The sequence below is a fragment of the Macrobrachium nipponense genome, chromosome 21 (assembly GCF_015104395.2).
Source record: "Macrobrachium nipponense isolate FS-2020 chromosome 21, ASM1510439v2, whole genome shotgun sequence".
Taxonomy (NCBI): domain Eukaryota; kingdom Metazoa; phylum Arthropoda; class Malacostraca; order Decapoda; family Palaemonidae; genus Macrobrachium; species Macrobrachium nipponense.
The window spans coordinates 80493041-80506376 of record NC_087212.1 but is presented as its reverse complement, the minus strand read 5'-3'; the positions used below and the strand labels follow the sequence as shown (position 1 = coordinate 80506376).

The window sequence follows — 13336 nt, the reverse complement described above, 5'->3', positions numbered from 1 at the left end:
ACGAGAGATGTTGCAAATGAGGGTTGAGCTCTAAATAGCATTTATCTATTAGATAGAAGATATAATTTGTCAGGGTATGTGGGTTGGATAGAAGGGGTGTTCGTCATTATTATGGAGGCTAGTTATATAAACCATAAAGGGTTTTTACTGTTATTAGACTTTATGAGTTCTCTTTTGATAGTGTGTTTGTCAGATATGGGATTATTTGTGAGAATTCAGTAGGTAAAGATTTTTTGGTTTAGCGAGGAATTTTTCTTTTTCTAATATTTGATTAGTAGATTGAATATATTATTAGTGACGAATTTGGTGGGGTAAGACTTTAGTTATTTTATGACCATGTAGACCTTTTACATACGGACACACAATGACTTTGGAGAATTCCCAATTCTACGTGAGGATGCCAAGGGAGACGACTTTCGTTCTACAGTACCAGAGATTGAGTCAAGTCTACACACGAAGAAGGGCATTTTTTTGTGACTGCCTGGCAAAGGTTGAGATGTCTTCGATATAATTTCTGTGATAAACCAGGAGTCTTACAGTCTTCGATAAGGCGGGTGCGAGTAGCAATTGCATAGAATAACGGGGTGGTGACCACGTTTACTTCAGTAGAAAACGTCGAATCTACAGTTTTCGCGACGGGAGGGTGTTGGATACACTCACGAGGGTCGCAGACGTGAATAATGGCGCGTGCTGAGTTGTTTCGAGTAGGTTACGTACCGACCTGAGGTCTACAAAAATTCGCTCATTCTACAGGGATCCCAGCTGTTTGACAGTTCCTGCAGGATTCTTACAAGACTTCTTCATGGTACTTAGTCGGCGTGTCTACAACTCGTCGATAAAGATGTTCACCGACACCTTCACGGAAGCCATAAGGCGGTTCGAATCCCGCCTACAGTGGAGTCCATTACTGTCCCGCCACTCGAAGATAGTGGTGAAGATGAACCTTTTTTTTTTTTCGATGACCGCTATACTATACCAATAGTAATGATCATGTTAGCCGCTATACTGATCGCCATTTGTGTACTTGGAGTCCTTAAACTTTTATGCATTCGACGAAGCACAAGTGCTCCGGCAACGGAGGTGGCTCTAAGTCATGTGGTACAGTGATACATTGGGCATTAGTTGCCGATATGGTGTGAGACGGGAGTGCATTATTTTCTTTTTGAGCCAGCCTCTGGTTTTATATATATTGTAAGACGCTTGTGTGTCTAGAGCTAGGCGGGTGCTAGCATTAGGGTAGCCGATGCGCCTCTAAAGAGGTGAAAGAGGGGGAATGGCTAATAATATGTTTAAAGTGTTTTATATAATAATAAAGTCACATAGCTCTGCTTGCCTAGAGACAAGGGGTGGTACACTGCAAAGTTCACCGGAGAGAGAATGGTATTTGCTGAACAAGCAACTTGTCTCAGAGGTCGTTCCCCGTTTGCGAGGCATGTGACATTCGTTTGTACGCGTATTAACAGGCCTACTGGTTCAGGGTACTTGTGGAAGACGCATTCTTTGTGCAAAGGAGAGAACAAGCGGTTACCCTAAGTGTCCAGGAGAGAACGCCCATCGGAAAAGGTAAGACACGTTACTTTAAAAACTTAGAAAATCTATTACCTTTTGAAAGAGAGAGAAGTGTGGAAATATTCTCTTTACGTAAATACTTTGAAAAGAGTGACGTGTGGTGTCTATATAACTATTATCTTTATTACAGATGGGTCCGATTCCATGGTTGATTAGGAATGGAATTCTCTAATTGACTAATACTAGACAGTGTGACTTGTTTGGGGTTTGAGAGTGTAACCTTAGTCCGGAAGGTAGAATGTTATCTTATTGGTTTTCTTTATGGGCAGATTTGGGTATTTGTGCCATTATGACTTGTTAATCATTTTGTTCTTTGTTATAACCAATTGCTTTGGGAAAATAAATGATATTTTTTGTTATATTTTACGCAGTTCTTAATAAGCTCGTGTTCATCTTACAGACAGGGCACCGTTGGCAACAGGTAAGAGTTCCCAGTTTGTGTAGTTTAGGGAATAGAGGGGGGTAATATATATATATATATATATATATATATATATATATATATATATATATATATATAATGTGTGTGTGTGTGTGTGTGTGTGTGTGTGTGTGTGTGTGTGTGTGTGCTAAGTTCCGTAACTATTAAATCAAACAATCATTTCCTTTTCCTTTCAGGCAATATATGAACCCTCAACTGGCGACTGGGTTTTGCTAATTGGATCAGTGCAGTCACGTGACCGAGGTGTCTACGAATGTCAAATTGGAACAACTCCGCCGATCAGCCATTTCGTCACATTACACATAATGGGTAAAGTATTTTATGTTGCTATGGAAAGCAAGTTTGACAGTAGGTATACTCAGCTCTTTCATGAAAATCTTTATAGGTACAGATTAATACCTTAAGGCTGCATTTCTGATAAATTTGTGTTTCTGTTTAGCAGTCTAACTGCATACTATTTCACCTATACTGCGTATATATTTAAAAGATGTCTAATAATCTCTAATTGTAGTTTTGTTAAATCTTTGATAAGTATTTCTCAAAATACTAAATTTAGTTTGGTCTTATCCATGGAAAATTAGAAATGTTTCACAAATACTTAACACAATTATAATGATTTATATTAATGTCGTTGTTAAACTCTTGTATAAGTATTTCTCGAAATAATTATTTTCCTTTGTTGCGCTCATAGAAAATGAGAAAAAGTTTCGCAAATATTCAACACAATTATAGGATGCTGAAATCCAGAAAAGCATACAGGTGTTTTCTGTACTTCCTGATTTCTTTTTCTCTCTCTTTACTGATTTCTTTGTTTACAGAATAGGGCATTATTGTCTTTCAAAACAGAACCACGAACAGAGATTCTGGGCGGAGACGATTTGCACATAAACCTGGGATCTACCATCAACCTCACGTGTTTGGTCATGTACCACGCTCGCTCTCCATACACCCTCGTATGGTTGCATAAAGGAAAGGTCAGTATGACTCCTGTTTTCTTCCTCCTGTACGTTCGTCAGCTTATTACTACCTCAAGGATTTATTTTTCTTTTCACTTCCGAAAATCCGGCATCTTAAGGTGTGGGAGAATATCGACTATTCCATTAAGAAGTAACAGTTACAGGTGTTGGGCGACTAGCTTGTTTTATTTAGTCATTAATGTAATATATTTAATGAAATTTATAACCTAATATTCCTTCTTAGTAAATTTAGGCCACTTTTATCAGGTTTTCTGAAAGTAATTACCTCAATTTCAAACTTCATATGTCCGTTAATCACAAAACTCCGAAGATCTATTTCTGAAGTCTTGGTAGCAGAGCAAAAAAAATAATAAATAAAATTAAAACCCCTTTTAATTCTGAATTTTCATGCCTTGCAATATACGTCAATATCAAGCATATACACAGGTGAGCTGTCATCATGAGGCATTAAGGCATAAGAGTTTTGCCACACGTTCTCTTTCATATTGTTTCTTTTTGTGGTATTTACAAGTTGTAAGTTAGCTGGACATTCATCATTATCATTCGGTTTCAGAAATGCCTAAACACAAGCTGAAAAATTATCTAGAACTGTGTCTAACTGGTGTGTGTGTGTACTTGTATGTGTGTGTGTGTTTGCCCATATTTGGGCCTCTGAATACGAGCGTGGGAATCGGATTTCTCTATTTATGCTCTAGAGGAAATCTTAACATTTCGACATTTTGAAAGTGATTAACTGTGATAGCCATACAGCCATGCAAAATACACAATGCTTATCGACAGCAATTGTTTATTCCATCGTATAAAAGCAAGCTTATCTGCGAATAACAAGCGTTCTATTTTCTTTCTCAAATTCAGGAAGTGCATTACAATTCCGCCAGAGGAGGAGTTACAGTTCTCACAGAGGCTGGTGAGGTGACCAGATCTGCCCTCCTAATTCAAAAAGCGACGTTAGAGGATGCTGGTAACTATACCTGTAAGCCCAAGGGAGCAGCTCCTGCCACGGCGAGAGTGCACGTGCTTCATGGTAATCATGCTATGAAACAATGTTAAAGAAGTACTATCTTGCATCATTTCACGTAAAAGAGCCATAAAGATTATCTCCTCCAGGTGCATTGTTTTACCAGGTCACCATTTTTCACAGCTTTACCTGAGTTATCCTGTAAACAAGATTCATGTATCATTCAGTTTGGAATTAGTTACTTGCTTTTATCTTATTCCCAACCACATTATTCATTCTTTACCTAAAAGAGAGCAAACAATAATATAACTTCCCTACCTTACAGGAGAGCTTCAAGCAGCTGTTCAGGGTAGCGCAGGCATTGGGGGTCGGCCGCAGACACTGGAATTTGTTCTAATTGCTGCCTTATGGGCCTCCTGGGCCGGTCTGCCCAGTCATCTCATTGCTTGGTGTTCTATTTGCATGTCAGTCATTGTAGTCGTCACATCGTCTTGATTAGGGAACAGCCGGGGAGAATATTCTACTTCATGCTCCCTCGCCTACATAGAAATAGAGGTAAGTTGGTTATGTATTATCTACAGATACTATTAGAATGATTAGTTTGAGGAAAGCTGATGAACAAAGACTTTTCTATTTTAGATAATGGGCAGTAAAGAGTTGGGAATGAAACAGATTCTAAATTCTGATACGAATGTGCATAGTATGAATATGTCCACAGTCACTCATGTAATTAGAGTTTTTTTTTTTAAACTGAGGGAGCATTTTGCACGGATTATACTCTATGTGCTTTTTTGACTTACGAAGAAAAGAAGTTTCAATAAAAATAGTAAAATGCTGTCAGATTCCTCGAGTATGTGATAAAAGAAAGAAATAATACTTTCCTTTTCCAAAAGCACTGCGTCTGACACCGAAAAGTATCCGGTAGGCTGAATGAAACCCTGACTACGAATTAAGAACAATTCTTTAGCAGAGCTAAGTCATGTCCTGTTCGATAGAAAAGTGGATAGTTCCCTATTCCTACACTGAGTGGAAATAAATAATTTATGGCATATACATTCAGCACTAAACATATATTTTCATACTTATACATTATGGTTCTATATCTGCAAAATGTATAAGTGTCCATACAACATACGTAGGTAAGAACTCCCTTCGCATTACTATGGCCTCCTGGAACAAGGAAGAACCTTTCCATTTTTTTTAGATTAATGATTCTTTTAAGTTATCTGAGAAATATTATTCAACTATCTTCTTTTGTTGATTTATATGTTAGCCATTCAACAAAAAAATCCAGTTGAATCGTTTTGTATAGCTTTATACTTTTTCTCTGGTTATGTTTTTACTAAACATTTTAGAAAATTTTGATAACTATGACTATGATGCAACACTAAATGGCACTTTATTTCATTAAAAATATCGACTTTTCTATAACTCATGACGGGAATTTGATATCTTGGGCAGTGCAAAAATATTAACACAACGAATGTATGGACTGTGAGGACCAAAGAGTAAGACAAGTAGTGTTCGTCACGCACGCATGAACAAACATAATGTTACAAGAAGGGACAGGACCCCCGCTGTGAATGTATTTCTTCACAGACGAAAATACATGAATGATATTACATAGAGTGAATGGATTCTCGACATATATACATCAAAAGAAAGGGCGTAAAATGCTCTACAGAATGGGTAAAGGAACAACCCGTCTTGATAATGAGATACAATAAAAATATAGAAAAAGCGTTGTCCTTACAAATACTGCCTCCCCCCCACCCCCCAACACAATGATTATGGAATAATGATTGGATGAAAAATATTTTGGAGGCAGGAGGTGACTCAGTGTCCCTGTGACACTTGTTGTGGGGCGTTATCAAATGCCAAGTCCTTCGGCATTGCTGGCTGACAGGATGCCTCCCCTGGCGGTTGCCTGGGGGGTTCTACTGTCAATTGCGGGCAACCAAGACTGCAGAGGGAGCTGCATTGTGTGCATTGGTGGTTTGGGACAGGTCGTGGGGACCCCCATGTACAGGGGTAGCTTAGATTGGACTGAGGAAGCCCCCATCACAGCAGCGGCATCAGCAGGTTGAGGAAGCCAACAGGTAGCCGCATCGGCAGGCAGAGGAGGCCCACATGTGCAGCAGCGGTGTCGGTGGGCAGAGGAGAGGCTGCAACGTCGGATGGACGTTTCTGGACCACCACCTGATTTTGTTGGCTGACCAGCACCCAGCTACCCGTCCTCGAAAAACGCCAAAACACACTTGGAAGCTGTGCCGAGATGGGTCCGTTAATGGCGTCAGTGTCGTCCTCGGAATGGAGCTTTTCAGAGACCTAAACTGTGGCGCTGTATTGAGTCTGCTTAAGGTTCTCTGAGGGTGAGCGGCCGTAATTTGTCTGTCAAAGGCTGGGCATAAACTGCTGTGTCACTGGCTCCAGGTCACCAGTTGTGAGGACAAGAGAGTAAGACAGGTAGCTGGGTACTGATAATTTATTACAAAGAAACTGGGTTGACATAGACAGGTCCGGACGGAGACGTAGTGTCCGTCACGCACGCACGAACAAACATAAACAAAAAGGGACAGGGCCCCCGCTGTGAATGTGTTTCTCCACAGACGAAAATACATGAATAACATAACATAGAGGGAACGGATTCTCGACATATATACATTAAAATAAAGGGCGTAAAATGCTCTACAGAATGGATGATGATATGTAATAAAAATATAGAAAAAACGTTCTCCTCACAGGACTAGCAAGTTCCACCAGTTTGTCTCATTCTCAAAGTCATTATTAAAATCATCTACTGCCACTACAGCAGTAAAATTCTATTCTTTTATACTGAACGTGAGATGATATTTCAAGGGTTAAAGTTCTCCAGTTGGTGTATTTTTCTGCATGGATTTTTTAGGTCAGGAGGCTCTCTTTCATTACTTTAAGAATGATCTAAATCCTCCTTTCACAACAACTCTGAAATATAGATGCATTACCTTTTTCAGAACATCCTTTAAAAGTATTTACAGGAATCCCCAATCACTTTATATTATCTGACATACCCAGACCAAGGCCCCAACAATATTTGATGTATATAAATTTCAACAAACCTCTAAAAACTGCCCTCCGATGGTTATCAATGCTGTGCAGCCTCACAAAATTTGGTAATACTGCTTATACTTGAACAGAATGAGAAAGGGTTTTGAGGGAAGGCCTTGAAAAGTTTCCTAGGTGAGGGGTTGTGTGGGGTCAGATGAGTAACAAACACTTATATATTTTACGCTACAGTATTCTTTTTTATATTCATACTGCATTTTCTCTTTCTTTCTTTTTTTCAAAACAAACGATTAATATAAACCTACTGTGATAATATACTTATGTCAATTTACTTTTAATGAAATATGATACAGTAAATCAATCAAAGAAAAATAAATAGCAACACACACATATACACACTCATTCAATGGCATTGTTGCGAATGTTATGGCGACTTTTATTAGAGTTCATGCCAGATGTTGTGAGGCTGAAAAGGTAAACACGGATGATTTTGACAGTTTTATTACAAAACTAAACTCTTCAATGATAACAGAAAAAAACAAAGTAATAAACCGTGAACTTAGGTGGCTCAGCACCTTAAATTTTGACAAAATTTACGTGGCCATGCGACCACTCAAAAACACTGAAAAATCTGTTAAATAAAATTTCACTTTCACTAAAACAAATGGTGACACATTCCCGAAAGTTGACTAAAGAAAGTGAGTAATGATTAACATCAATTAGCCCAATGATGGCTACAAAAAGGAACGATTAAGTACTATGCATGATTCTGGTCATTCGCCTCCCTCCATGCCCAAGCTCACAGCTGCACACCACATAAAAAACCCGGAAGTGTTGCTATCTGAACTATCTTAATTAGAAGTGAGAGGGCGAATGCGGGGTGCGGCTTGGCTTTATACCCGACCGGATCGGGTTAGTCAATTTCATCGAGAATTTGTTCTCTTTAAAAAGGAAGCATTGTTGTTGTGGGGGGGGGGGGGTTTATAAAATTCACAAGACAACAAGATTTTGTCATTAATCCATGGGGGAGGAGAGGCAATGACTGCGAACAGACAAAAAAGAACCATTTTGCTTTAGCCGCCAGACTGCCTGATACGTGGCAATTCTCCTTACATTGAAAGCGGTAAATGGATGAATGGGCGGGAAATACGTCTCGGGAAATTCATGCTTGTTTAGTTTCGTGTTTCAATGTTTATGATGCAGTAATTCACATGTCAATAAAAGATGTAGAGAGAGAGAGAGAGAGAGAGAGAGAGAGAGAGAGAGAGAGAGAGCAACAACTGAGGTACGTTTACATAAAACCTTAATGCAGTACTAAACACTCCACATCAATATTTTATTTATATTCCATTTACATTTTTAATGTAATTTCAGAATTTTGTATCTTATACAAACGAAAAGGCAATTGTAATTGTGTGCACAGGATACATAGGCATGCACATAATCATTCCAAAGCCTCATTGAACTGACTACACCTTAGCTGATTTTGTCTTGCCTACATCTGAAATTTGCATTTTTTTAATATTTCTATGGTGATTAGATATTAAATATCAGCGCTGACGAAATATTATTTTATGTGTTGTTGTGATATGTGTGGTAACCATGCTTAGAGTCAATAAAACTTGTCATGATATATAGAATAGTAGGGTTGCCATATCTGAACAGTCAAAATACAGGACGCTTCCTTCTCGAACCACCCCCGCCCCCGCCCCCCACCATTCCCTAATTTAAAAAATGCAGTTTGCATGATGCATCACTGATGTGCACGCGTGTGTGCATGATAAAATAATTTTTTAAAACTTACCTTAACATAAGGCTGATTATTTTTCATTTCTATTGAACCTTAATCTAGTTACAGTCTTCTTTGCTCATTATGTCTGTGGCTGCATGTTGTGCGGAGTGTGCACATCCATATTTTTAAGATCTGTTACTTTTCAGAACTTTATTGGATCTTATGTAGTTGTAGAAGTCACTGCTGCATGATGTCTCATGGAAGTTGTATTGTAATGTCAAGAGACCCTTCATTGTAGCAACATTCAACTTATTCCTCTCTTTTTTCCACTGACCTTTCATCAGTGAAAATACTCGCTCTACATTCGCATTGTGGGATGCTTCAGCAAAGAAAAACTGCATTTCTTAGCAATTGTGAATGACATTCAGTATTCTTCAATTTTTTTAAGTATTTGGTCCATTTTTCATGTGCTTACATGTTTTTCTGGGTAACTAAAGGATTGCTGTATAAGACTATTCAAGGATGCATTGTTAAAAGAGTTTATACTAAAGATTTAGTCCTTCTTATGCCACTAAGATTATCTTGCAGTTATGTGAGAAAACTGGATGAAATGTCAGTTAAAATGACTTGTTTAAGAAAGCAGTTATGTCCCAGATTTAACAGTATGAATCAATCATCTAGACATAGAGGTCAATGCGACCCCCCCGTTTTGAATTTAGACCTGCCAGATGTAATTATAAAGAAAGACTTGTTACTCCTCCTTGCCAAGTGAAAACACTTCGTCAGGACTTGCTAACCAAGTTGGTATGTACGTACTGAGATCTTTTCCTATAAACGTCTACATATAGGATATTAGCAATAGTGAGCATACCTTCTAACTAAAGGAGTGCTTTAAATACTATTAATTTCAGTGTCAAGTGTTCTGAACTGTAAGATCCTACGGGATCCTGGTTGGACTTGTGAGAGGTTCTGGGCCACCAGAACCTACTTTTCAGCTACGACCTCTGTGGTGGGGTGAATTAATAATGCTAAGCCGTTTTCTTACATTTAATACTCTTCACAAAGCCTCTTGCGACTATCTTGACAACAGCTTCACATCAACATTCATACTGCACACAGACAGTAAACACAAATTGTAAGCAATTTACTCTCAAGAAAAAATTAACATTACACAAACATTGGACTACATGAAAGGCCTTTGATATGTGGTAGTCTTTAACTGGCAAGATGTGCAAAGAATATAAAAACAGAAGTACAAAAGATAAAGTGGTGAAAAGTTCTTACCAGACTAATGTTGTGAATGAGTATTCATTAATTTGCACTATGGTAGCCTACATGACATGAGTACATTTCATTACTATGGACATAAAATTTCTCCAACATTCTTCACAAATATACTGTACTGAGTCTTATGTTAAAGCAAGTGGCCTCAAGCAGAAGAACAAAAAAGATTCACTGATGCACGATGAAATTCTTGCATTAAACCAAATTTAACTAAGTCATAAAAATAGTGTTTAATTAATAAAGTACTTAAATCTAGGCAAATCATAACTATGAAGCATATTTAAAGTTAATACACTTTGAGATTGAATATGGCTGAGCCAAACTATTCACAAAAATATAAATTTGTTACTCACACCGCATCCCAAGGTAAATTGACAAGTACAAAAGACAGGCAAAACCACAGTAACAGATATCGGCCTCCAAAACACACTCATTTATACTCCAAAGTCTGTGATAAGCACATTCGAAACTCGAACTCCAGCAATGCACAATTAAAAGAAATTTTACACTTTGGGCACATCCACACAGGGACGACTGACATACAGTAGAACTTGTTTGGGCAGAGGCTTGCCAACAGCAGAAAATCTGCCGCCCTCAGCCACTGGGCTCGTTGTTTACAAACAGAAAACCTGTAAACAACAGTACTTTACATTCGTAATTACACCTTTTACAGCTTTAATAACTAAATAAAAATCATTATATCACTTTTCATTCACAATTTAATTCCATTACATTAACTTGTATAGCTTAATTAAATCAAATACTGAGATCTGTACTTCCAGTTCAAGCCTCTAGAACATTCTACTGGAATGCAATAACATATAAACAGGCAATTTTAATCGAGTATCACACACAACTAAACTTCTTCGATCATTCGACATTCATTGGTACCAAAAACAAGGCATATTTTATGGTAAAACTAACTAAAATCTGACATTAAGCACCATAATTAGAACAGATTCATACAGCAGTCTACGCTACCAAAAACATTTTGTATACACCGATTCTGTTCACTTTATAAAGAAAACGCAACACCAGAAACTTTAGGAATTACTAAACAGAATTAACAATAAATTAAAAGGCTTTCAACTTATCAAACGTCACACTGGTATCGACTATGTCGCAGGATTCTACATGAATCTTAAGGAGTTTGGTATCATCATCATGACTCCTGTTCTTTTGATAATTTCTACTAAAGTAAATGTCGTTTGATGTAGAAAGGCAGGTCCCTCATACCACAGGTGATTCTGGCTCAAGTCTTTCAAGGTAGAGCCTCGTGTCACGATATCTGCTTGGTTATGCTTGGTGTGTATGTTTTGGAGTTCAACTGTGCATTCCTGCTGAATAGAATTGATTTCCCCCACCCTGTTTGAGATGAAAGTGTTCCTATTCCCTTCCTGGCTAGCTAACCATGCTATAGCCACTTTACTGTCAGTCCATATGGTTACTTTCTGAAAATTTAGGAGTGTTTTTAGATGCTTCCCCAACCTGAATCAGAGTAACAAAACTAATAACTCCAGTATGGGAATGGTCAGCCTGGCTTGTTTTCTTGGGGTTACTCTCATTTTCGATGTAAGGATGTTAATTTACCCTTCTGCTTGCCTAACATATGTGACAGTCCCATAGGCTTTGCTAGAAGCATTAGGAAAAAGGTGCAACTCAATTTCTCCTAAGATGATCCCTTTTCTGAATTTCAAGGTGTGAACATGAACGAATTCTTCAAGGATCTTATTGTCTTGTTCATCTTGATCTCTATAAAACATCATCCAAACTTACTCCTGCTTCCCATAATTCTTACCAACCCCAAGGGATCGATGTTGGCGACAAGCAATGACAATAGCTTATGTTTTTGTGAGTGTGGTGCCCTGCCTATTCCCGCTGACTCCCTCACATGGTTTCATGCTCAAGCATTCATACTTCCTATCCCAAATCATACCTAACACTAATATTTTCCTAGGCTCCTTGCTTTCTATTTGTTAATCAAATTGTATATTATTACTGGCCCACCCCGTCAATGGCATGTGGGCCTCTTCTAGTAAGGACTTTACTTCGACATAATCCCTCCCAATTTCTTCTAAGGTTTCATATGTCTGTAAATAGTTATCTACATAAAAGGATTTGATCAAATTTTTCTTTCCCTTTTCCCTAGGGTCCTGAATACCAGTTGCAAGATGTAGAGACTAGTCAAAACCCCAAACACTACCACTTGGAAGGCACATGTGGCCGCTGGTGTGGGTCCGCGTCACCAGAGAACATGAGTGTATTTGGTGTCGTAAGGATCAAGCAAGACATTAACCATAATTTCATGGCTACCCATTGACAACAATAGCAATTCTAACACTACAGTGCTTTTCCCGCCCAATCACAAAGTTGCAACAAACACATGACTGCGAAGTCACAAAGAAAAATGAACATTGAAATTTTATTTAATACGGCACTTCATCCCCTGTTCACTGGGATCGAGAACATTTAAATTACTAATGTTACATAAATCCTAGCTATTAATACAATGGATAAATAAGGCAATGCCTTGAAAATATCCGATGTCATGGCATGTGGGCGGCACCTGAATTTGTTTAGTAAATCATATAACATCTCCACCAGGTTAGGTCCAGGATAAAGACAGTCGTTTAGCAAGAGCTCACCCTTGGCTTTCGAAGATGCATTTAACAATATGCACAGTAGTGTTGTCAGGCCCTGCTTTTTAACTGCAAAATGAGTTAGGTAATAAATTTCCACTTGGGGATTACAAACTTCTTTGAAGAAGTCTATCACTAAATATCTCTGAAGGATGTTCTTGTAATCATTTCGGCAGCCAGGATCTTCCTCTAATTGTTTTTTTAGCGTGTTCAGTTGCGCGAAGGCATTATTGTAGTTGTTACCAGGTCAATCCGACCTGCAGAATGGCAAACTCACTTGATAACCTTGTACGGTCTTTGTGATACTCTGTTGGGCTTTCTCCATGGCAAGAGGCTCCGACTTGGTAAATTGTTCATGTGGCATGATTCCAATCATGTCTAATTTCCACCACACATAGACCTCCATCTCGCCTTCGGTCAGTCTGCACAAGCATAATGTGCGCATGGTGGAGATATCTAATCCCTCTAGTGCCCATTGAGGTACTCTACTGTATGGCGCAACTCCATTATGAGTAACGAACACACTAAGCCCATTAACTTCTCCATTTCTATCACAAACAAATTGAAATAATCTATCCCAATTAACAAGTCAATATTCTTTAAAATATCTCCATTAATTTCTGCATCTGCCATCGTACATCCCTTACTTTGCAAGTGGTTTTTTGCATTATTCAACCCCACATTATGTAT

The 13336-nt window shown here is 38.4% G+C and overlaps 1 protein-coding gene and 1 long non-coding RNA gene across 2 annotated transcripts in view; both read left to right on the top strand.

The window, feature by feature from the left end:
- Positions 1–4133, top strand: part of LOC135198200 (zwei Ig domain protein zig-8-like) — a 129739-nt gene extending 125606 nt beyond the window's left edge. The window contains exons 7-9 of the mRNA XM_064225778.1: positions 2188–2320; positions 2858–2985; positions 3844–4133. Coding sequence (XP_064081848.1) covers positions 2188–2320; positions 2858–2985; positions 3844–4038 — 456 coding nt within the window. The 3' untranslated portion in view covers positions 4039–4133. The remainder of the gene's footprint in view (positions 1–2187; positions 2321–2857; positions 2986–3843) is intronic.
- Positions 4134–4365: 232 nt separating this feature from the next.
- The window catches only part of LOC135198201 (uncharacterized), a 44013-nt gene continuing 35042 nt past the window's right edge, over positions 4366–13336 (top strand). The window contains exon 1 of the long non-coding RNA XR_010310748.1: positions 4366–4501. This is a non-coding gene — a long non-coding RNA (uncharacterized LOC135198201). The remainder of the gene's footprint in view (positions 4502–13336) is intronic.